This window comes from Stegastes partitus, unplaced genomic scaffold, assembly GCF_000690725.1.
Source record: "Stegastes partitus isolate 25-593 unplaced genomic scaffold, Stegastes_partitus-1.0.2 Scaffold502, whole genome shotgun sequence".
NCBI lineage: Eukaryota > Metazoa > Chordata > Actinopteri > Pomacentridae > Stegastes > Stegastes partitus.
The window spans coordinates 247,811-272,517 of record NW_007578233.1 but is presented as its reverse complement, the minus strand read 5'-3'; the positions used below and the strand labels follow the sequence as shown (position 1 = coordinate 272,517).

Genomic DNA, 24,707 nt, shown 5'->3' with positions numbered 1-24,707 from the left:
GTGTTTTGTAACATTTGTTTGTATATTTTCATGTTTTGTAAAGCATCTTGTAACTCCAGTTTTGATAGGTGCTATAGAAATTAAGTTCATTATTATTTTTATTAGTATTACATGTCCCTCCCCTTCACTAAAGGCAATCACTTGCTTCATAAGAGCCAAACTGGGAAACATTCAGCCAATCATGCTGTTGCCCTGACGCAAGTGCAGCATTATATAAACTGTGAGGGAAAATGCTTTTTAAACCTTAGTTTAGGGCAAGTACGTCAAGTGTTTTTTTTTTTTTTTTTTTTTTTTACAGATTTGGTGATTGTATACTTGCAGGTTTTACGTCCCAGTAATCATCCCTTTAAGGATTTGGGTTGAACAAAAGTTTAAATAACAGTAGAACAGTAAAAGCACTGATACAAGCCCTAACAGGTCAATGTTTGTAGCTCTATAAATATTGAGTAGCTCCTTTGTTGGAAAAGTCACAAACTTTGGATTCTTATAGGTAAGTAAAAAACAAATCAATAAAAAAAATACTGTTTAGGCCCTTACAAGGAAAGCGGAGAGATGGTCTCTGACAGTCTCCAGCTCCTGTGGGACTAAAACAGCCTGCGTGTTCCAAAATTCCAGACGCTCCAGCGCAGACTGCAGCCATTCACTGATCTCTGCACACTCCCTTTGATACCTACATATATAAAAGACAGAATTTAAAAAGTGCCATGCAATGAAAAATATGCTCTTCTTTATTGTATGTTTATAAGCAGTTCTGATTTTTATGTGTTTCTGACCTGGTCCAGTGTTTTAGGATGGCCTCAAGGCGTTGTAGTTCCTTGTTGACTTTGGCAGTGTTGTTGAGCCAGTGTTCTCCCAGCAGAGCCAGTTGATTCTCCAGTGCAGGACAGCAAACTGACAGGAGGAGATGTTTGCCTTCATCTAGCACCTGGTAGAGCTTATGCTGGTGTTCTGTCAGTCTCCCCTTCAGACCCTTTACAGAGAATAAGAGAGGAAAAAAAGTCAGTTTTTGTAGGTGAAGTGGCACCAGCTGAGAATCTAAAGCTGAAGAATGTGAAACCGTGAGTTGCTCTTTGAGAAAGCTGCTTGAATCTGGACAGAATATAGAGTTGGTCAAAGCTAGCAGAGGTGCAAGTGAATAGCATCTTGCTAGTCAAACAACAAATGCTACCAGAGGAGCCTCTGTCATTATGACTGTATTGCATCTAAATAAGCTGATAAGCTTTATGCTGTATTATTGTATCACTGGCTAAAATCTAAATATATGTCACTTTGTACCTGATACAAGGAGATTCTGTCCAGAAGCCGTTCTTCAGTTTCTTCCACTAAGCCGGCAGATGGAATACTTCCTTCAACTGTGTCCAGGTGTCGGTTCAGGCTCTGGTAGTCCTGTATCAAACGGCACCAAGTCTGAAAAAAACAATCAAACAAAATATTTGAAACTTAATCATTTGGCAAACAAACGTCTGCATATCAAGCAGCTTTATTTCTCATGAAGAAAACTGTCAATGCGTGTATTTGCTCACATATGTGTAGATACAGATATTTGGAGAATGTTGATGAAGTTGCTTCTCCTCCTAGATGCCGTCAAATGGCCCACCAGTAGCAACAACTGACCACTTGACTAGTTATTATTATTTCTATTTTTTTGTGTCTAATGCAACATATTTATACACACAGCAACTACTGAGGTCCTCTATGATATAAAATAAAGTGTTAAGTTTCTAAAGCTCAGGAACTTGAAATATTTATTCCATCTCATATCTATTCCTTTGAAGTTACAAACCTGTAATAAGAGCAGAGTTCACCAACTTTTTGCACCATTTAGCTTTTAAAATACCCTTTAAACCAACAAATACAACGTGTTTGAATTTTCTGTCACTATGTCAGCTTTCTTCCAAAGAAAACCTGTAGTTAACATAAGCTGTGCCGTCTCTCATACCTCCAGGATACACTCCAGCTCCACTCCTTTACTGTGTGCCTGTTTCAGGACACTCTGAGCTTCAGCTAGCGTCTCCTCCAAAGCTTGGCTCTCTTTGGGAAGCATCAGGCCACTGATCTTCCTGAAGTAAGTCTCTGTTAGAATCATGTGGGACTCTAGACCCTGGAAGAACTCCTAGAAAAGATGATCAGTCACATAAACACAATAAAGATCAGGTCTATTTTATATTTAATAATTTTCTTGCACAAAAAAAAAATGTCTCCTGAGCCTAAGAACTTATCAGAGGTTGACTCTACCTTATGTTTGTCCAGGTGATGCTGGACTTCCTCCACAGAGCTGGCAATAATTCTCTGATCTGCAGCCATCTTGTCCTTCGCTGTGTCCACCAGGTCAGCCAGGTCCTGCAGAGCGCGTTCATACTGCTCCTTCAGAGCCATGTTCTGGTTCAGCCCACTGCGCCGGGAACCCACCGTCATCACCAGCTCCTCATAAGAGTCCTGGAAAGACACAGAAAAACATTTTTCTTGTTTGTCCTGATTTCTCCATCGTACATTCCGAATGAACAAAATAGTAGATTTTACTATAGGGATTTCAAGCTCAATAAATTTTTGCGCGTCATCAGTGATGTCTGTTACCTGTAGTTTCAGCAGTTTGTTTGTTGATATCTGATCTGCCTGTAGAGCTGCTCCTCTGGTTTTAAGCTCTGTGATTCTCTGTTCAAAGTCTTTCAGGCTCTCCTCTGCACTGGCAATGACCTGGAAGAAGCAGGTGACATTAGGAAATTAAATGCAGGAATTTTCTTGTTCTCTGTAAGCTCTTCAGGGAAACAGTGAGAGTATTACTGTATGTATATGCATGTTTAAGTAATCGCTTGCATTACCTCCAGTTGTTTGGAGGCTGGTCTATCCATTGCTCCAGCTAGGGCTTGCAGGATCTGGCATTTGGTCTCAATTAAAGCAGTTTGGAGAAGCTGCAATTCAGTCTGTGTCAAACAGAAGAAAAATGCTCATTATTAATATGTGCAGTTTACAATAACACATATATAAACTCCTGAGTTATAATAGAATATGCAAATATTATGCACTTCAATTTATGTTTACTAAAGGCTTTTCTGTGTTTTCTAAAACAACGACTTGACACGACGGGAAAAAAAATCCCTATTAGTTATTAGTGCTGAAAAAATGACTACATATAGATCAAAATCAATATTCAAAAGGCCTTCTAAGCATAAGAACAGCACAATATTTGATGAACCTGGTAGGCTGTGAGTTCATGCGTTCTGGTCCTCATGTGGTCACAGCGTTGTCCCAGAGCACAACCCAGAGCTCCTAATCTCTCTTTCAGGCAGTGGAGGTTGTCTTCCAGCAGCGCTCGGTCTTCATGCCTCATCCCTGAAGATCCAGCGAGCAGACTCTGGCTGAGCTTCACCTCCTCCGTCACATGTCTCACATCGCTCTCCAGGGTCTGCAGAGAAGATCAGGGCTAGTTAGATTTATTCTAAAAAAAAACTACCCAACTGCAACATTAAAAATCTGTAGTGTAGATAAACTGAGTTCAGTCACATTTCAATAACAAATACAGATTTTTTTTAATATGTATTTTTGTCAACTAATCCTACACTTGGACCACATACTGATGGGAGGAGGAATCACCTTGAGAGTTTTGAATTGATCTGAGGTCACGAGTATTACCAGGATTGTGTGTTTTGCTATTTTAAACCTGCAGTGATTATAAAGCTGCTCAGCTGTACCTCCTGCTTTTGCAGCTGAGTCTCTGCATTTTCCGCCAGCAGCACTGAGCCAGAGAAGACGTTGTTCTCAACACCATCCAGCCAGGAGGAGGTGGATGACACAGCTGTGAAGAGCTTCTGTTCCATCTGCGGCACCTGTGTCTCACCACCACCACCAGACTGCGCACACATTGGAATGACGCAAATTTCCTTTAGCACAGCATGCTTCACTAAATATCTTAAATGTTGAATATGATTATAGAAATGCCAAAACCTGAGTGGCCATGTCTTCTACTGTCTGTCTGAAGTTGTCATACAGAGTCTTCAGGGAGGATTTGTCAGCCTGTGTCTCGCCTTTAAACAAAGGCCCAGCTGTGGTCACACGAGGAGCTCTTGAAAACACCTGGAAATAAGAAAAAGAAATCCCAAACAGTTAACAACAGTACGCAGCATTTTCTATTACTACTGTATGCTGGCAATAATAAAATCGCTGTCTGTACCGGCTGCTTGTGGTCCTGCTCCAGGGTTTTCTGCAGGAGCTGCAGTTTAGTTTTGAGCTCCAGTCTCAAACTCTCCCATCTCTGCCTCATCTGCTCCCGTCCAGCCTGAGTTTCCCTCTCAGCCAAAGCCGCTGGTGAAAATGGCTCCGCTGTACTGCAGTGACAGAAACGTGAAGGAACATACGTTAAATACATTACTACATACATTAACTACGTACATTTTTGTGTGCATGTTGTATGTGAATTACCTGGCACTGCTGGGTGAGGCCTGCTGGATGAGGATCTCCTCTCCTCTGCTAGCAACTGACTGAAGCAGTTTTTTCTGCTCTGCGAGCTGCTCCTCCAGTTCCTGCAGGAGAAAATACGCAACATGACAAAAACGTCAGATTGTACAATATATGTGATTATCTTCACTTCATTGTAAAACCTTGGAAAATAGATTGAGAGAAGCTGGAAAATATGGCCAGATATATTGTCACGTTTTTCATATTTATAAATATTATTTATTAACACAATAGCAGTAAACACATTCATTCTGTTTGTTAGATCTCAAGGATACACACAATATGTTTTGGTGAGAAACACTGAATGCAAACATGAGCTTGGGTGCGACAATTAGCAGCAAGAGACGACAGACTGGCTTTCTGTATACACTGCATTTTGAAATGGGGGGAAAGCTTTGATGTGTTTCTCATCTTTGTGTCTGTAAATCTTGTAACATAAGAAATCCAATCTATTTCCATATCTGCAATGCTGTGTGACCTCTCTTTGGCACATTTTTCTCATCATTTGACTCTGCTTACTCGTTTGTAGTTTTCCAACATTGTGTTGTTTTTTTCCCTTGTGTTTTGGACCTATATGCATCAGCGGCGTAAACTTATTCCTGCACCATTATAGAAATTTGGAAACTGTGCAAACTGATAGCAAATAGATCAATTTATCACAAACTATAGTTTATCATGTATTTAAAACATTGAGGGAAAAAAGGAATTAATTATCATGATCGGTTGTTGCCCCAACCAAAAAATCCCAATGTATGACAAAGGACATTTCAGTTTCTGTTTTGCAATGCATGAGCCTTATAAACAAGGTTAAAAAACAATGTGAAAATTACCCTCTGTCTCTGAACACTGTCTTGGTGCTGCTGGGTTCGTGTGGTCCTGGCCTGGGCCAGCCAGTCCTGTACACTGGGACTCTGAGAGAGGCTGGAGTCTGATTCACTGTCTTCCTGCTCCTGCAGAGAGCCCTGTAGGATTACAGTTTATATTTGAAACAGGGAATAACAGCAAATAATCAGGACACATTAATTACAGTTTGACTCATATCTATGAAAGTTTTGCAAATTCATTTGTAAGCAAAAAACAAACAAACAAAAAAAAAAAACAGATGCCAGACTGGGAGCTTCAGGGGAACATTTTGATATTCTCTTGATCAACTTTTCATCTTTGGCCAGCAAACAGATCAAATGAACAAGATACTTTGGCCAACCTCATGTGCTCTCTTGCTCTAATGAACAGGGTAGTACAAATATAAAATGTTCCCACCAAAAGAAAACACGATATGCTATTTTGGAAAAGAGTTTTATTATAAATACGTTTTACTGACACGTGAAAACCTGAAAAATGTGATTGCTACAGTGGGGACTAAACACTATATTATGGCAGCGTTCAACACATATTAGTGTGTCAAAGTTTAAACCTCACCTGGATGTTAATCTGTTTGTCTTGTAGCATCTTCTGCAGCTCCAACAAACCACCCTTCAGTGTCCGTAGCTTCCTGGCCAAATGCTCAGCTTCCTCTCTGGTGTCCGTCCTGCCCTCCAGCAGCAGGTTCTCGCTGTGCATTGACAGCTCTGAGAGGGCTGACACCTTCTCTTCAATCTCCAGCAGCATGTTCTGCAGCAGGAGGAGGAGAGAGGCCAGCTCAAACATAGTGTCTCACCACCTACAGGAGCTCCCCCCTCTACACGGCAGACCCTCCAGGTCTGGCTGAACCCCCAACACCAGCAGCTTTCCCTGGCCACAGGACAGGGAGAGCTCTCATCCTTGGCCCACCTCGCCGGCCTCGCCTCCTGTGCAACATATTACCACTAATCCTTCACGCTCCATGCCCTGCAGCATACGTGCTCTTCCTCAAATTCAAAACCAATTCCTCTGCGTAAAACACCATTCTAAGTCCAGACCAGTTGTCAGGGCCCATTAGTGACAGTTGCTCCAATGTTTGAAGACGCATTTGTTTTCTAATTGCATTGCCACTCCTTTGCAATCGATAGCTTCAGCAGGTTGTTCTAAGGCGGAGAGTAACTGTCCCATCCTCCCCCTTACCCTCCCCGCACTCTAGGATTCCCCTACTTGGATATTCTAACAGCTTTGTGACCAGCACCAATCCCGGGAGAGACTCTATTAATCATCTGAAAGCTTCCAGCCCTGACTGCTCCGCCCTGTGCTTCTAACACACCCCTGTCCCACAGAGATATCTGCATAATCTGCTTAAGACTAGTGCTACAGTCGCTTAGGAGGCCAGCCATCCGAATGCCCCTCTAACTCCACTAATGCTCTTGTTTACTCACTGAAAGGCCCCTGCCTCCCTGGGATGATCCATATGTAATAAGGTAAACAAAATATTGAACGACATATGTAAATAATCTCTATGCTAAATTTAATTTGCATTAATGTGCAGAACAGAAACACTGAATCAAGAACTAGAAAACAGTTCTGTGTCATTCCTGACATTCTGCTACGACATATGCATTATTAAGTAACCTCATCTTGATATTCATAAATCCATTAATATTCTTAAGTTAAACAGGAATTCAAATGTGTTTGATTGCGGTCATTGTTGTGAGTGGACAGCAGGGGGAGCTCTTACTTGACATTCAGTCAGCTGATCCTCCATATCACTCTCCTCTACCGGTTGAGGTTCAAGGATGAAGGTTACAGCGCTGCGCATTCTGGCCAGCCACTGGTCCAGTTCATCTGCCTGGGTGTGATAGAGCTGTATGGCCTGTTCCTGACGCTGACCCTCCAGACGGTCACTGACACGCTCCTGAAGAAGACCACAACACATTTACTAAATACTGTACATTCATTAAGTTATGAATACAGAAATAGATTTGTAAACAACACACAACTATTAGCAGCTACTAGCAGCAGTGTAATTTTACAGTTTCCTTAAAAAAACTACCTCCAATAGTTGTTGTTTCCCTGTTGCCTTCATGTGGATGGTGGCCATCCTCTCAGCTAACACAGCGAGGGAGGACTGCATGGCCAGCTGGTCGGCCATGTCCGACTCCACAGCATCAGCAGCGAGATCCTCGGTGAAGCTTGTCTGCAGCCTGTTTATTTCTTCCTGCACACTCTGAATCTCTTCAATCAGACCCTGCAGAAAGCAGTCAAAGGTAAATAGTATATTTTTATGTCTGGAGTCACTGCATTGGTAAATCATATAGTAAATGTGACAAAAAGCGGATGCTGACATAAAGAATGAGACAAACGATCTCTACTCATAAAGGAATTCAGGATGTTTATATACAGGACTCACCTCATGTGCCTTTATGTGACTATCTGGACTTTTATCAGCCTCCAGAGGCTCACTGAGTTTGGCCTCCAAAGCCTCCATCTTAGAAGAAATTGACTGCAGCGAACCCTGATAATGTTGCTGCTTTTCCAGAGCTTCATACAGAGATCTCTGCTTCTCACTGATCTGTAAGTCAACAAATTAAAATACACAGGAGTTAAGTTTGAGAATTTTGAGAACTGCTTTGTTAAATTTACTTCTTAAGTATCTTTGCACAGCATGAAAAGCTTGATCACAAAATTTTAATGAGATGAAGTGACTTACTACTAAATAACTGCATATCATAGTTAGTCCATATTGAGTCATGGTGTCTTAATGACAACATGTAGCTGAAGGCAAATTACATTATAATTAAAACAGCAAGTGAGGTCCTGTGTTTTTTTACATACCACATTCTTTAAAGTCTCCCATGAGCGCTGCAGATCATCTAAGTTGGCCACAGACTCAAATGTGGGGTCATATAATTCCTGGATTGGAGCTCTTGTAAGAGTTCCTCGTCCCATCTAAACAAATCATTCAACATTATCACAAATAAATACTTTAATAAATCCCCAAATTTATTATCTGTCATGATGAACTTGCAGCTGCAGGTAGAACATATAAATGGATGATCACTTGCTTTGGGTAATAATGGTCTTATTATGTTTATTGCATGAATTAAGTGAGTGTTTTATTGAGGAAAGATTTCAGAAAAAAAATCACAAGTATCTGCAATTCGGCTATAAAGAGGAAGAGAAGAAGCAGATACCTTGGTTATAGTAACTTCAGTGTGAGTGATAGGAGAAGGAGAACGACACACAGGAGGAGATGAGACCTCGCTGTTAGTTCCCTCCTCGCCAGACTCCTCAGTTACAGGCGACAGCAGAGTGTGACAGCGACCAGCCGTCATCTGATACACACCATGCAAGAAGTAGGATTAACAGAGGAGCGGACACACAAGGCGAATTAGGAAAGATTAATCATAAGAAAGATGTTTAGTTGATTAAATTAAAGGAATAAAACTCAGTTAGCTAAAGCCAGAAATAGAATAGCGAGAATACAACACAGTAGATGACAGTTTCTCACCATGATGGCTTGTGCTGAAGATTTCTTGGATTTCTCCGCCTCCATCTCCTGCAGCCCCTCAGGCAGCCCCTCTACATCGCTCACTGTTAGCAGCATGGTGGCATGCTTCGCCTTCACTGCCAGCATTTTGCATTTTGAATTTAGTGAGGCAATTTGCTCCTGGTAGCCTTTGATCTTTTGGGCAAGCTCCTATCCAAAAACAGAATATGACATACAAAACTTGTAATGCAATTATGAGGAATTTTAACCTTTAGAACCTATTATACAGTGCAGACAATATAATAAGCAGACAGCGGGATTACACTGAATAAATTCAATAAATGCAGATATTGCAGCTCAGTGAATGTGTATTTACTGGTGCTGCTACTACACAAAAAAGGATTTCAGTTTAATGCCTTTAAAAGGTCATGCTTTGGTGATTTTCTTCAAATGTATAAATACGTGCCAGCATCGTATTTGTTGGGCCTGTATTAAACTATTGGTATGTATAGGGTTCCTTCCCCTCAGTTACTCCCTTTCCTGTGAAAGAAAGAGCAGATCAAGTGAGTGAATTAAGACAATGTACTTCGTGGTGAAGGATCTGGGCCTGCAGCTCCTGGATGTCGCTGCTGGGAATGGGTCGGTCCTGAATGACCCGATGTGCTTCCTCTATCAGGCCCTGGAGGTCTCTCACTTCGTGTTCATACTGCTCGTACTGCACCACCGCCTCCTACACAAGAATTAAAATCCTTTTGTTACCGTTAGATCGATGCAAAGCTCGAAAATGTGTTTTGAGAATGTGAAAACAGTAAACTCCTCAAAATGTGAAGGAGGACCATGTAAACCTGAGAGAAATTGGCATCACAAACAATTCTCTATTGTTTACAGCCTCAGAATAAATCTTCATGGGTGGTCACTTGGCAGTACTGTGACTCAAGCTACTTCCCATCTCCACTTTAATTGCATATTGTCTCTGAATGCAGGCTTGACAACAATACTATGTCAGTGTGTTGCAGCTACAGTGCCCCCCACTGTACCTGCAGGATGTTGCACTGCTGAATGGCAACGTGCTGCAACTGGCTGGCTTCTTGCTGCAGACGCAGAGCTGTGCGACAGATGGCAAGGTTGGGCATCACCTCCTCTGGGACCTGGAGAGCACTCTGACACAGCTGCACTGCCTGCACCTGCTGCTTGAAGCTCTCCATATCTGCCAACAGACGCTGCAAAAACAGGGAAAGTTTATATTGTGTGAAACAATTTACAAGCTGCACCGTGCATAATCAAGCATTCACGGTGATTCATGGAAAATTCTCGACCACATCATGAATTATTTTGATGTTGTAGGGTTACCTGTCTCTGAGCCAGCTGTTCTTTGAGGCTCTGGCGGGCCAGCTCTGGTGAGGTTAGTGTGGCTTGGACCTGCTCCAGAGCAACATGTAGGGCCTTAACTTCATACTCGAGGGCTTCCATACTCTGCAGACACAAGTCAATTGTATATTTATTCAGAGATATGAATACATCCCATGATGCGAAAAGTAAAACAGAAAAAAGAAATTTCGGTACCTTGTCTGCATCCTGAAGGCTCTGCAGCCGTGTCTTGATGCTTTGCTGAAGCTCCTCAGTGTGTCGACTGAGTTCACAAACCTGCTGGCTCATAGACTCGACCTGCAGCACCTCGGACAGAAGCTCTACTTTCTCTGCCATGGATTCAAGGTCTCCGTGGAGCTCTCGAGATTCACGCAGGACAGCCTAAACACAGGGAGGTGAATGCAGGCATGTGTTTTTTGGGCTACTGGAGTTAACTCAACTTTAATCTGAGGAGTTTCAGTAAAAAGTAACTAAACTTCTATTTTAAGTTTTTGAAGACATTTCACCTTAAGAGGTTTCTTTACCACTGAAGTAGCCTCTTGCATGACAGGTGAAATGTCCTCAAAAAACAAAAAGACAAGTCTATTTGCTCTATATATGTCCATCTGTTAACATCCTTTCTTCTCTGAATAATATGGAAAAATGCAGAAAACTCATTTTTAAACACCCCAGCTCACCTGATACATCCGAATTTGCTCCTGCAGATGAACTGAAGAGTTCCAGATGATGTTTGCCCTCACCAGGCTTTTGGCTTTCTCCGACCACCTCAAGATGAAGTCCAGCATCTCATTATACTCATCTAAATAGCAGACAGCCTGAAGAGCCACGATAAAACAGATTAGGAAAGTATTCTTACCCATGTCACACAATTAATCAATGTTATGGGGCACCAGCTGTGCATGTGCAGAAGACCGGAAAAAACGAACCTTTTTGAGCCAGTTGTTCCTACAGTCTGCCAGTCGTGTTGTGTGGTGATGCATCTCTGATAGTTTGCTGATGGCATCACTTAGCTGTTTAGCCAGCAGGGGGTTCCTGCGCCCGAACTCTTGAACAGATGCATCCAGCTCTGACAGAGTGCGACCGCAGGAGTCCAAATCCTCAAACAAGCTCTGAGAAAACAAAAGCAACAGGAAGAAGTTAATATCCTTAAGAGTATTGAATGATAATAAAACTAATGTTTCAGATTGTTCTGTGACACCCACAACAAAAAGAAAGTAACGCACCTTGACCTCTTCTTTGGCATGGTCAACATCGGGAGACTTTTCCTTAAATTTATTGGAGATGGCTTTGAGTTTCTCGGACATGTCGTGGATTCTGGAGCTGAAGTCCTCCTTTATTTCTCTGGTTTTCTGGTTTTCTCTCTCTTTGGAGAGAACCTGGAATACATACGAGAAGAGAAAACAAATGTCACATGAGTAATTATGCCAGAAGTGACACATGCTCAGAATTTTTATTTACTTTCAAAGGTGTTCATATGCTACAGTACCTGATCCTCAATAGCACCCAATGCGAGTGACACCTCGGCCAGTTGCATGGAGATTTCAGAGGGGAGTATAGTGTAAAGGTCCAGGTACTTGCTCTGCTGTTGCTCTGCTAATTTCTCCACATTCTGACGATATGTGATAACATCTCCATGTACAACCTAAACACAACAAAAAGTAGAAACAATTTACTTTTCATACAAATAACAATGTGTAAACACATATACAAAGATTTAAAGTACTGGGTTGGTTCAGGAACACTGCAGACATACAGACAAATTCATATATTTGTACCTCAAGCTCCTGCAATAGAGAATCGATGTCTGGTGTGGGATTTAGTAGAAGCTCTCTGGTCTCCTGGATCCAGGCTTTTACAACACTAAGCTCCTTCTCCACTTCTTCTCTGTCCCTCAATTCCTGAGCTGTCTGAGCTCGCTTGGTCCTGGACTGAGTCAAAAGGCTGAAGACAAACAGAAAATTCTGAGTGGCACAGTTAACATAACAACCACTGAAGGTGTTGACTTTCAGGAAGGAAAAAAATATTTATTAAGTCAGTCATTAAAAACAGTTAATGCAGACGGCCCTTATTTCAGATTTATCTTCTCACTACCTTTCCATTTGGTCTTGTACAGCTCTGATCTCCTTCAGGCTGGGCAGCTCATCCTGCTCATTTGTTGGTGAAGGCACTTCCACATCGTGCAGCAGGCTCAGGGCGTACTGGCGCAGCAGTGTGAGGGCGGAGAGTTCCCGCTCCAAGTCTTGGCTCAGCAGGTCATGCTGGTCCAACAGAGACTGCAGAGTGGCTTTGGAGGCCTTCTCCACAGCACTGTCCGGGAAACGGCTCTGGAGCTCATCAGAGACTGCTCTAACCTTCACCATCTGTAAAAAATAACATTTATGAAAGAGTGAAAAGCTATATTTATATAATTGTGAATAAAATATTCCCCCAATTGGCTGCCTGTGTACCTTCTCTGTGAAAGTCCTCCATTCCTGTGATGTGTCCTCGAGTACTCTCTCCTGTCCCCTTGCCACACTGCGTAGTCGTGTCCAGCGCTGCCACACGGTGGTCATGGAGCGGCTGATGGTGGCCTTGCTGGCATCGCTGCCCACCAGCTCCAGCTGAGCAGCTTGTTCCTCTAAACCGCTCAGCTTCTCTTGGAAACCAGTCACCAGTGATACAAGGGACTGAAAGAATAGAAGACCGTTAATAGCACATAGCATTCATAGAAGCACCACCTATTTTCTATGAGGGAATGCACTTGATTTGGCCTCTCATACCCGGTGACTGCACAGCTTGTCTTCAGCCTCTTGGCTTGTGGCTGCCTTTGCAGTCGAGAATTCAGTCAGCTTCTTTTCAGCTTCATTCATAAGCTCAATGACAGTCTGCCTTGCCTCCTGATATGTCTTCCACTGGGCCACACAGCTGAGAAAAACAGAATTTGTTACAGTATAAAATGTCACTAAAAACTGCAACAAGTATCATAATCGAGGCTATTATCTCTATTTTCTACCAGTTACCTGTGAAGGACGTCCTGGTGACACTGGAGCTGATCTCGAACCTCCACACCTCTCTGCTTTGCCGACTCCACGCTCACCCGAAGCTGCTCTTTAGCTGTAGGGTTGACCACGTTCTCCAGCTGAGGGAGCAGCGTCTGCAGCTCCTCCAAGTGGATGAGAAACTCCTGCTCGGTGGCCATGATGTCTCCCTGCTGTCTGAGGCACTCCTCATAGTTCTCTACATCCACGCCTAAGCTAGCTTGTTGCAGGAAAGACACAGCATCCTCCAGCCACTCACAGGCTGACTGCATCCTGAAGTGGTATTTCTGACACAGCACCAAGGCTTCCTCCAGAGTAATCTGCACACAAAAGCAAATGAGGGAGTGTTAATGAAGCTTATTTCACTGGAAAATACTGGATTACTACAGCTAACAACATTAAAGCATTTCACATTCACTAGATACTAAATGTGACATTGTCCCACCTGTTTGGAGCTCAGTGCTTTCTGAACGTCTGCTTGCAGCTTTGCCATTTCCTCCAGGCTTGTATCTACGTGGGTTGGGACGAGCTCATTGGCAGTGACATACTCCTGTTTTTCCCTGCTACTCAGAGCAGCCACGATTCTCAGTCTGGACTGCACTTCTTCTTGCATGATTTGCTGCTTCCTGATCTCCTCCTGCACCTTCTCCACTCTCACATCCACGATCACGGCACAGCCCAGTTCATCCCTGACCTGCTGCAGCCAGTCCAGCGTCCTTTTCATCTCCGTCTCAAAGTCTTTACTTTGGATAAACCTGGTCTCACATTCTTCAATCAGCTCCCCTACGGCAGCCTGTAAGGATCGCAGCTCATCTTGCCACAGGACCACTTGCTCTTTCGAGGCGTCATGGGCGGCTTGTTCCACACGTGGAGCCAGAGTGTCCATCTGCTCCATGAGCCTCGACAAGTGAGAGTTGGCACTCTGGAGACTTCCCGCCAGAGCGTGGTAGTTCTTCAGCCTCTCCTCGGCCGACTGCGTCTCTGCGTTCACTTTGACCAGCTGCTCCTTTGTGGCCTTTAACTCAAAGTCAACCTGCATAGCCATCGCCTTGTGGTCCTCAAATGACTCCAACGTTTCATCCAAATGCTCTACTTTCTGTTCTACCAACCTCTTTAGTCCATTGTACAGGCTCACAAGTTGGGTCATTTCCTCTGGGCGCCACGGTTGCCCGGTGCTACGGAATCCCTCTTTCTTTTGGTTCAGTTCACTCACGGCTAGGCCCAGGTTGCTGAGATCGGTCTGAATTGCTTTGTAATCACTCTGCAAACTGAGAACCTCTTCTGTTTGCAAGCCTACAGGCTGCGTCCCCAGACTGTTGAACTGTTCTTCGAGCTCTTTCAGTGCTTTGTGAGTGACATCTATGAATGACGTGTACTCGTTCCTTGTGAGAATGGCCTGCTGGATTTTCTCCTGTTTCTCCTTGGCTAATGCTAATATGCTATTATATTGCTGAGGGAGGGTGTTGAGTTTTTCGTCCAAATAGCAGTGGTCTACTTCATTCAGAGTGGGCAACACTTCCTGGCCAGCTCTTTGTACAATGAGGAGGAGGTTCTCATATTCAATTGCCTGCTCAACTATCTGTTGATACTTCATTAGCTGCGCTTCCAATTCAGCATCTCCAACCATTAGATTTATTTCAGGAAAGGTGACTATATCGGCTTGTTTTATCCACAGGCATATTTTCTCTAGATCAGTCTTGAAATACTTTCGAGAAACAAGCACTTTTTCAAGCTCCTGAAGTTTTTGGCCACACCTGTGCAGTGTTTTGTCAAAGATATTTTGCAACTCCTGCAACTTTGTGAGAATCTCAGTCCTTTCTTCCTCGCTGGCATCCCTCATCAGGTCTCTGCCCTGAGACCACAAGGAGGTCAGCTCACTCTGATAGGCTTTCAGACTGCTTTGTATGTTCCTGCATGTTCGGACCTGCTTGGCTAAATCATCAGGTAACAGAGCAATATACTCCTCTGATTGGGCCTTCTTCTCATTCTGCTGGACCCAGGAGATGGACTGACTCACAGCCATCAGGAACTGCGTCCTCTCTGTAAAAGCCTTGCTCAGGTGTTTTCTGCGCTGCACCACTTTTACACTCAGAGATTCCACCTCAGATTGCGTGTCAGAAATCAGCTGCTGAAGGTGATGCCGTTCGCTGAGGCCGAGCCGGGCTAGCACCCTGTCAGCATCTGCCATGGCCTGGGCCAGGAGGAGCTGCTTGGCCTCCAGCTCACTGCAGATGCTCAGGTGGTCAAACAGGAAGCTCTGAGCCAGCTCAGGTGGAGGGCTCATTTTCATGGCTTCAGACAGGGCAGGCTGCTGCTCCTCTGCCCAGTCCCGAGCCTCTCTCAGACGGGCCTCCACCTGACCCATATCTTCCAGGGTCACCACTGAGTCCTGGATCTTTCTTTCAATTAGGTTTTGCATCTGGGACCATCTCTGCTCAAAGTGGCTGATTTGCTCTTTTACCAGCTCTTTGTCATCCAAGTTCAGATGCTGGATGACTTTCTGCTTCTGGTCCTTGAGGTCTTCAAGAACTCCTTTTTGTTCTTCGAGAGTTACTGCAAGTTTCCGCAATGCCTCCAAATGCTGAGATGAACTTTCGGCATCCGTTCTGTGATACAAAAACAAAACAACTCATTATACAAATTTGTTGAGGACATCCAATGACACAAGATTATACATTTTGATTTATAGAACTGAACTTCAGCTTTTTAAAAACATATAAAAAGATTATAGCAACTGCTCAATAAATAGTCCTGGACAGGCATTTTCTGCCCACAGACATCTCTCTTTGTGAAACCTGATAGTTTTAAATTTAAATTTTATTTTCATAGCAGTATGGATGACTGATTTTGATGTACACTTCATGTATAGACACACCTGGCCAGATTGTCCCACTCTTTGGACACCTGCTCAAACAGCACCTCCACTGCAGCAATACAGTCGTGATATTCTTTAGATCTCTGCAGATCCTCCTCTCTCTGGCTCTGCAGCTTGTTGGCCTGGTGACAAAGCTCCAGCCAGGAATTGCTCAGACGGTCGAGCTCTGCATGTTCCGGAGAGTCCTGGCCACCAGTCAATCTGCTCACAGTCTCGGTCATCTTGGTCAGGATACTCTGTTTAGACTGCAGTTGCTGGCTGCATTCCTGAGTGACAAGCAATATATTGGATGGCAACCATAAATACTTCCAAACACTAAGCAGATCTCTCTCTAATCCCTTCACAACTCGGGCCAAAATGTTGGATTAGATAATAATGACAAAATCACAGACAGAATCCCGTCTGGGCTCGCTCTGCTGCACAGTTAAAGTAAAAAGCACATACAGACAAACAGACATCTTCATTTTAATAAACAGAACTGCAGAAGAATGCAGAAGGATGAATTATGAGCGTGACTAAAAAGGAGTCAGACTTTGTGTGCATCCTTGAGGGACTGATGGTTATGATACTGTAACCTACCTTGGCTTGTGACAGCATGTTTTGTGCTATCTTGGTCTCCAGCTCTGCTGGTCTTCTGGACAGACTGAGAAGCTGCTGCTCCATGTCCTGGAACAGGCTCGTTAGATCTTGTTTTTGTTCTTTGATCTCTCTCCAGCCCTCTGAAAGCTCCTGAGCACTGGACATCCTTTCCTCTATCTGCACAAACACATTGTAAACCTTTTTACAGTGAACATGTGCAGGAGCATGCATAATGAAGAACCATTCTTAATATAGAAACACACCATAATGTTAAATTTCCATTTTATATTTTCCTCTATCACATTGCATATCTTATTGAATGCATATAGTGACTTATTGCTAAATACTTGCTGGTAATATACACACTCAGGTTTGCTCTTGTGAACTGCAGTATTTTGCTTTGCACTTCATCTGAGATTCTTCCAACAAATAACACAACTTACAAATACTAGAACAACTAAAAACAACTTATTAAAATCCTGATCCACTTTAATTACAGTACTCATGACTTTAATTACAATGATACACTAATTATACTGCAGTCATAAAATGATTTTTTTATGTTGTTCAATAGAAAAGCAGGTAAAATAACACTGACCGTAAGTTTGATCTGCTGGACTTTAGCAGCCGTCACTCTTACAGCATCATCAGACAGGTCACACACAGAACACACCAGGTCCAGGTAAGTGCTCGCCTGCTCCTGAAGGGCTCTGTAGTGCTTAACCTGTGTGTGAAAAATAATGAATCCAAATAAATGACAGAAAAATAACATATTATTGTACTCCAAGGCCAGCCAAAGCTGTGCTGTGTTAAATACCTGCTTCAGTGCTTCCTGCAGACCAGATGGTCCCTGATCATTGAGCTGAAGCTCCTCTTGTACTGTGGAGAGCCAGGTCTGGCACTGCTGGAGAGTGTCCTGATGATTAACATGTTTCTGCAACTCCCGGTCCAGACTCTGGTAGACCTGTTGAACATCGGAGGCATTAAAATTTAACCAGCTTTACTTGTTAAGATAAATGTTACTAAATGATTAAGAGAGACCACTCACACGTTGCGCAGTGCTGCAGATAGCAGAATAGCTATCTCTGGTTCCCTGTTGGTGAGCCTGGACTTGTTGGCTGATCTTAGCTTGAACTTGGTCTGTACAGCTGGCAACAAGACCTTCTCCTTTCTGCTTCAAGCTGGTAAGACGCTCCTCAAAACTGGCTATCTCCTCCATTATTGCCTGAAAATAATGAGACATTAAAAAACTGTTGACTTAAGCTAGAGAACGTAGAGATGGCTTCGGTGTTCATCTGTATTTTGCCGAGCTTAGATGCAGGACCTCTTCAGAAGATTTAATAGTAACTTCATGTAATAATGTAAACGGCAATAAAGTTATCATTATGGTAAAAACTGTAGATTTTGTCCAATATGGAGTTATTCACCTTATGACGGGCAAGCTGCTGAGTGGCCATCTCCATGCTGCTGGTCTGCATGGAGTCTGAGGTCACCAGCCTACTGGACATCTGTAAAAGCCATTTCTCAACTTCTTGCAGTTCACTGTTGTAATCCTCGTGTTCCTTCACCCACTCCACAAGGTTCTGGACCTGTGTCTGAATCACAAAGCAAACCTCGCTTATTTTTCTATCTTAATGATACATGATAATCTACTATACTTGTATATTGCTTTCAAAAATACACTTGGGTTCAAAATTTGCTCATGTAATACATACACAACATTAGCAATGAATAAAATCTATGGTTTTTGACTGATTTGAGACCCTCCTTCCGAAACCAACGCCCCAAACTATATTACATCTCAGCTCAACAGTAACTTTACCTTAGCAGCCAAACAGAGGTCTTGGTAGTCAGCCTGCAGCCGTTTCATGTTTTCACTGATAGTTGGGTCATTCACTGTGTCGAGCAGCGCCTCTCCTTTCTCAATGACAGATTTTACTGCTGACTCATGAGACTGCACTGTCTGCTGGATTGTCTGAAAGCATGACAAGGAAGCAAAATCAAGTAGTTGTCTCTTTGGTTTGACTGTTTCCAGGACGACAACAACAACTTACAAGTGTTCTTACCTTATATTTTGCTAGCTGAGCCTTCTTCTGGTAGAGTTCAGCTTTAGGCTCTACACTTGAGGCTAAAAGGTTCTTGGTCTCCATCACCCACTGGGCCTGCGCCTTGTATTTATCCATAAAGTCTTTGGAGAGTGAGATGCATTTCTCGAGGGAGCTATGCTCTGTGCGCAGAGCTGTCATTAACTCCTCTAGCAGGAAGAGTCGAGTGTCCACTTCTTCCTTGAGCTGCTCTGCTTCAGGTTCCTCCAAGAACGCCATGGCTCGCTCTGTCTTCTCCCTCATTGCCTTCAGGTAAGTGTGGGCCTGCTCCATGTCAGCCTGAAGAGCCTGAGAAGACATGGGCTGTTATTAATAGGCGTGTGACATACACCACATGTTTGAGTTTGATTATACTGTGGCCATTTTCATTATAATTCTTTAGGTCTTTAAGTCAGTTCTGTCAATAAAAGATTGCCCAAGTCACAGCAGTGACATAAAGTTCTGTTGGAGGTCTCATCCTATGAATTGTCACAGGAAAGGCATAGTATGTAGACGACATGCACAGTATTTTACAAGCATACCTCCAGTTTCTTCATCTTTCTCTCCATGGCAAAGCGGTCCACTATATCAACACTTATAGCCACGGTGCTGAAGTTATTCTGAGCTGAGCTGAGCCAGTCTGAGAAGGTGGTGAAGACACATTGAGCCTCTTCAATGCAGGACACCTCCTCTTGGAGTTGTTTAATGGTCTCCTAGAATACAAACAAAGAGGAAAAACAAGGTTATCAGGGGAAAAGATGGATTAAGGTAGCTAAGCTGATAACATCTTTTCAATAATTTGTCAAAACACAGACTTACAGCAATGACTTTTATAAATCTCAATGAATCTATCTTTTAAACTCTATTAACCACCTGACCCCCAATCCCACTGGTGGATTTAAAAGGCATGCTTTCTTTAAAGAAAAGTGCCAAAATTACACCATTCATCAGAACCAGAAATTGTGAAAAATAATCGATTTCCATTTGCCATTTTGTCAGCACACCTAATTAAATCTAAGCTTAAAATTATGATGTTTCAACAAAATCACTTTAATCTACATGTCTCATTTAAAAATTTACAAAAAGTATTTGCTCTAACCAGATTCTGTAAAAATAATAATTATAATAATAATAATTCAGCCCTCAAAAGCAAAATGAAGCCATTTTTTTTGCAAAACAAATCATCAAAAAAGGTGTCTTTAAGGTTGTTTATTTTTAATGATTTGTAGCATTATAACTTTTTCATACTACACAAAAATCTTTTTGGAGTTTTCTCTAGTTCTAGCCAGTGGGCTGTTTCTATAGAGATACAGGACTGTATATTGCACTGAAAAATGTGTCAGGAACAAAAAACGCTCAGAAACCTCTAGGGGTTCACAGAGTTAACAAGCAGACGTGAAACTAAATGCATGATTGTACATTTCATTATCAGCATATAACATTCACAGCCATTTGTTCCTGTTTTCAAGAAGATGTTACCAGTAAATGCAGAAGCAGTGCGTGGTATCGAGCTGTGATCTGGGTGGCTCTGCTGCAGATTCGGCTGCTAATATGTGTCTCGTCCAAAACTTGCTGAGCCAAAAGACTGAGGCCCTCCATCTCCTCTTGATAAACCAGCACTTCCTCCTGCCAGCTCTGATGAGAGAAGAATTCCTATTAATGTCAGGATGCCACTTAGATAATTAGATGTAATTACACTGATTACTTGATTTCTAAACAAATTTATTTGTTGCAAGATTCATGGAAATTAGAGATGACCTTTATCAGCTGAAGTTGAGCATCTTTGGTGGTGCGATCAGACCGCCGATGACTACGCAGTTGTGCTTTTGTCTCCATGCCCTTTAGCCAGCTGTCAAGACGCTGGAACTTCTGCTCCATCTGCCGGAGTTTGGCCAGAGCGCTGTTGAGCTGAGCTCGGGTGTCGGCCAGCCGAGCCTGGTAGAGCCTCCACTCCTGCTGAAGTGTTTCCAGTGCTCTGTCTTCTATCTGAGGCAGACCCCAGGGGATGACCAGCTCTCGACTGACCAGTATGGTGTTTAGCAAAGCCTGGCCCTCTGTGCAGTGCAGCTGTAGCTCCTGTAATTACACAGATACAGTTGAGCACTTTCATCTTTCTACACTTTTGCATAATAATGGAATACAGCTTCTGGCTATGGAGTAGTGTTGTGCTAATGGCATGTCGTTACCACACTGATAATTTTCAGACCTGCAGCTTTTGGAGAGTCTCCTCCAACATATCAACATCCCCCTCGAGCTGGGTGTAACAGCCAAGCTTCTCTTGTTCCTCTTCAAGCCACTCTTCAAATGCATGAAGGCCCCGCTGATACTCTTGATGGGCTTTCACCAGCTCCTCTGCTTTTCCTACTGCCCTCTGGGGAAGTACAAAGCAAGAATTCAGCTGTAATACAACAGGATCCAATTTTTCCGTTGACATCTGGGTTGATCCGCAGCCACTGGTTGGTATTTCCACACCACACACTGTTTTTTTTAGCAGTGTGATGTTATTTTTTCCTGAATTCTGTGTAAATAAATCTCATTTGTCTGCAATCATGTTATTTAAAAGTAACAATAAATGACAATAAACCTATATTTTCATTATAGAACTTAAGACACGTTTTGCATCCAGTGGTACAGGTCATAATACTAAATCATTGTGTACATTCTGGTCCTTATTACCATAGCGTTGTCTTTGATAGTGTTATAGCGCTCCTGCAGGTCTTGCAGCTCCAGCTGAGTGACATAGTTCTCAGTAATACCAGCACTTTTTGCAGTGATGGTGTCCAGCAGGCTGGTGTGACTGAGAACTTCTTCATACAGCAACTGAAACAAGAGGGAAAGTTGAAGTTATAATATCAATCAATTCTGAATGAAAGTGAAACGTATACCTTCACTACCATGTTCATTTTCACCATTGGTTATTAGAGTGGCAACAAATCATTTATACTACACAGCATGAAAGAGGAGATTGCAGTACCTTGGCTTTGCTCAGATTAGCAGTTTTATCTCTCATCTCTGAGCACTGCTTATCAGTAGGATCAAGACTCTCTTCCACACGGTCAACCCAGGCCACAAACTGGCGTACATCCTCCTGGTAACTGGTCCACTGAGACAGCGAACCCTCCAGCTGACTGTCGATTTTAAGGATTACAATTATGTCAGACAATGGTGGTTAAATGCTACAATATAAGATGAGATGCGAAACAGAAAAAGCAGCAGATTAAAGCTGAGTACACTTTCCACTTTTCATAGGAAAACCTTTGGTGGACAATGCTGTTGCTAAAAACCGACTAAAGGGCTTAGGTGTCATTACTTTTGGCAAAGAACAAACCTTTTGCATTGAATAGAAGCAGAGAGCAGGGCATCCCATGAATCCTTTAGGTCCTGTATTTGTTTTTGGACCACAGGCACTCCGTCAGCGGAGGTGTTTCTCTGAACTGACTCTCCTCTTGTGATCAACATCTTCAGCTGGATCTCCTTCTCCTGACGAGCGGTCAGCAAGGCCTGGTGCAACAATCATCCGTGTGTACTGATTACAATCCTATATGGAGTATTCAGAGTGGCAGCTCTACAACTGAAAACTAACAGTGACTTTGCATACCTCAAGCTTGATCATCCTGCTGTCAAGAACGTTTTTGTCAGCGGTGGGGGCGCAGTACGTCTGCAGCATATGACTGGTGTCAGCCACCCAGTTCTGCAGCTCCTTTAACCCTTGGGAGAAAAGTTGGTGCTCGGTGACTATCCGATCGATCCGGGACGCCTTCTCCTATAGAGCCACAAAGCAGGACACAACCAGAAAGTTACCAATATAGGTTGTAGAGATGGAATTAATCGTTGGTTCAACCTAAAGTGCGCATGCAGATGTCTATTAAAGATTTATTACAGAAGACATAAAGAAAAATTAGTTTGTGTATCCTCCAAAACAGACTTACATTAACAAAAGAAAGACATTAGTATTTAACAATGGGGAGTTAGTACCATCACTGTTTATCATCTGTAAAATAAAGTCAAGTCAGAGCTCCGTCCAGTCTAGTGCCTCTGTTTCCTCTCCAGCTCTACCCACAGAAAAGCCCCCAGTGCCCAGGCAGTTTGGTAGGCATTACTTTACCTTGGTCAGGTTGGTTAAAGCTAGGTACTGAGCAGAGAGTTGCGAGACGCGGTGCACAAAACCCTTGCCGGCCGCGTGTTCATCCCACAACAGCTGGGCCTTCTCTTTCAGCCTGTTCAGCTGAACCTCATGAGAGGCTAACTCCTCAAGCACAGACTGGAAGAGCACAAGCAAGTTATCAAAGAGGCATGCAAGCTGGCACACAGATATATAAGACAGTTAAATTCAGACACACAGCAAAGAGGGGTTAGAGATGAAAACATGACAAAAAGAAAAGCGAATGAGACATATGGCCAGTGTTACTTCCACTGAAAGCTCTCGGTCATGACATGCAGTCAAGCCCCTGGAAATAGCCAGCAGAGAGATTTAAACAATGAATATATCCTAAAATCACTTTGTTTTTTTTAAAGACACTGTTAAAAAGTGAGTAGCAAAGAGGAGCAGAAAGTACCGGCAGTTAGCATAAGCTATTGGCAGTTTGCTTCCTAAGTGAAGATGTTCAGTGCTAATACTTTGCAACTTAGCTGGAATGGTGAGCTTCTGCAAATGGAAGGAGCGGTCAGGTTCAAACTTAAGCCCTGAGTGGTTATTGCACTCGAGCATGACTGGTTTTGAGGGATGTTCCAAGCTCAGTGGTTTTTGGACATTTGTACCTGCAGCTTTTGAAGCTCGAGCTTTTTGGCTGTGAGATCATGAAGTCTTGTGCTGCTTTCCTGCACAGCCAGCTCTGTGGCATTCAGGCACTCCTGAAGAGGCTCCGCACTGGCCTCAAAGTCCTTCATTTGAGACAAAAGGTTCTGAAACACACAAGACGATGCTGAGATGTTATCTTGACATAATACTCACCAATGTACCACAGGTTTGAGGGAATGAGATGAAAGATGGCTCCAGTGCTAGAATGCTTACTTGCAGATTTGTCTCTCTGTTGTGCAGATTAGACATGATGTTTTTCCAGTCGTCTCTAGCAGTGTTCATTTTAGCCCGAACTGCGTCAACTTTGTCTTTAGCTGCGATGCTAGAGACAAGTTCGCCGTTCACAACCACCGCATTCACCTTTGACTGACCCTGCTCTCTGTCGCTTATAAACTCCTGAGAAGAGAAGTGGGAACAGATGTAGCACACAGACCAGTTTTGAGATTAAAATAATTGTTAGTACCTGTACAAATCTGTTTTTCTGCTGGTAAAAGTGTTTCATGGCGTTTGACTCTGAGTTTCCTACCTGAATCTTCTGCAAACTAGATGCGGCCTCGTTGACATTTTGAGGTACGTCAAAGCACTTGGCTGTGTTGATCTTGGCATTGACCAACCATTGCTGGAACTCTCTGAAGGCTGAGCGGAACCCTTGTTCCAGCAGCTTCTCTTTGCTGTGGCACTCTCTGGACGCTTGGAGACTCAGACTAGAAACAAGCCAAGAAAAAACACATTTCTATCTCATAATATCATTTTGTAAACAGCCATATTTAATGTATCAAATCTGATTTTGGCACTCATACTGTCTTAGCCGTGCTGAGACTTGTTGGTTTGACAATCGTCCAAGCAGAAATCATTTACTCTGTCACGCAATAAATACGACCTTTTAAGTTTTGTTGACAGTGTGTCTAAAAGGTGTTGAGTCACTTATATAGTAACTAATAGTTACACTGTGTAGTTTGTGGTTTTCTGTGTTTAACCTAATTGTGCTGTTTCCAAAATGTCTGCTTCTCTATATTGTATATGCAAATGTGGTCGACCAAAATACCACAAAATAAAGCCTCATGCGTTCTACTAAACATGTCCCAAACATTGAAAGAAACAACTTGTTATTGTAAGAAATGACAAACCTTTATGTAGAGTTGTATTTATTGTGTGGCTATTATATTGCATTGCACTAGACTGTATGCGGGTTACAATT

The 24,707-nt window shown here is 42.9% G+C and overlaps 1 protein-coding gene across 1 annotated transcript in view; it reads right to left on the bottom strand.

Moving 5' to 3' along the window:
• Positions 1-24,707, bottom strand: part of syne1b (spectrin repeat containing, nuclear envelope 1b) — a 90,191-nt gene that overhangs the window by 20,638 nt on the left and 44,846 nt on the right. Inside the window, exons 58-110 of the mRNA XM_008287467.1 lie at positions 24,036-24,213; positions 23,723-23,905; positions 23,470-23,613; positions 22,310-22,474; positions 22,040-22,212; positions 21,686-21,839; positions 21,388-21,531; positions 20,918-21,082; positions 20,470-20,787; positions 20,191-20,346; positions 19,254-19,424; positions 18,694-19,020; positions 18,450-18,602; positions 18,055-18,222; positions 17,676-17,852; positions 17,445-17,591; positions 17,226-17,351; positions 16,628-16,804; positions 16,049-16,314; positions 13,619-15,779; positions 13,156-13,493; positions 12,916-13,060; positions 12,604-12,822; positions 12,248-12,516; positions 11,932-12,097; positions 11,643-11,798; positions 11,380-11,532; positions 11,083-11,265; positions 10,834-10,971; positions 10,352-10,537; positions 10,139-10,261; positions 9,826-10,008; positions 9,375-9,518; positions 8,810-8,998; positions 8,493-8,633; positions 8,134-8,247; positions 7,709-7,870; positions 7,352-7,546; positions 7,037-7,213; positions 5,872-6,063; positions 5,283-5,414; positions 4,417-4,517; positions 4,169-4,322; positions 3,943-4,071; positions 3,690-3,848; positions 3,194-3,403; positions 2,820-2,921; positions 2,575-2,694; positions 2,236-2,436; positions 1,940-2,113; positions 1,276-1,407; positions 774-970; positions 538-670 (exon numbers count right to left, since the gene is read on the bottom strand). Coding sequence (XP_008285689.1) covers positions 538-670; positions 774-970; positions 1,276-1,407; positions 1,940-2,113; positions 2,236-2,436; positions 2,575-2,694; positions 2,820-2,921; positions 3,194-3,403; positions 3,690-3,848; positions 3,943-4,071; positions 4,169-4,322; positions 4,417-4,517; positions 5,283-5,414; positions 5,872-6,063; positions 7,037-7,213; positions 7,352-7,546; positions 7,709-7,870; positions 8,134-8,247; positions 8,493-8,633; positions 8,810-8,998; positions 9,375-9,518; positions 9,826-10,008; positions 10,139-10,261; positions 10,352-10,537; positions 10,834-10,971; positions 11,083-11,265; positions 11,380-11,532; positions 11,643-11,798; positions 11,932-12,097; positions 12,248-12,516; positions 12,604-12,822; positions 12,916-13,060; positions 13,156-13,493; positions 13,619-15,779; positions 16,049-16,314; positions 16,628-16,804; positions 17,226-17,351; positions 17,445-17,591; positions 17,676-17,852; positions 18,055-18,222; positions 18,450-18,602; positions 18,694-19,020; positions 19,254-19,424; positions 20,191-20,346; positions 20,470-20,787; positions 20,918-21,082; positions 21,388-21,531; positions 21,686-21,839; positions 22,040-22,212; positions 22,310-22,474; positions 23,470-23,613; positions 23,723-23,905; positions 24,036-24,213 — 11,170 coding nt within the window. The remainder of the gene's footprint in view (positions 1-537; positions 671-773; positions 971-1,275; positions 1,408-1,939; positions 2,114-2,235; positions 2,437-2,574; positions 2,695-2,819; positions 2,922-3,193; positions 3,404-3,689; positions 3,849-3,942; positions 4,072-4,168; positions 4,323-4,416; positions 4,518-5,282; positions 5,415-5,871; positions 6,064-7,036; positions 7,214-7,351; positions 7,547-7,708; positions 7,871-8,133; positions 8,248-8,492; positions 8,634-8,809; positions 8,999-9,374; positions 9,519-9,825; positions 10,009-10,138; positions 10,262-10,351; positions 10,538-10,833; positions 10,972-11,082; positions 11,266-11,379; positions 11,533-11,642; positions 11,799-11,931; positions 12,098-12,247; positions 12,517-12,603; positions 12,823-12,915; positions 13,061-13,155; positions 13,494-13,618; positions 15,780-16,048; positions 16,315-16,627; positions 16,805-17,225; positions 17,352-17,444; positions 17,592-17,675; positions 17,853-18,054; positions 18,223-18,449; positions 18,603-18,693; positions 19,021-19,253; positions 19,425-20,190; positions 20,347-20,469; positions 20,788-20,917; positions 21,083-21,387; positions 21,532-21,685; positions 21,840-22,039; positions 22,213-22,309; positions 22,475-23,469; positions 23,614-23,722; positions 23,906-24,035; positions 24,214-24,707) is intronic.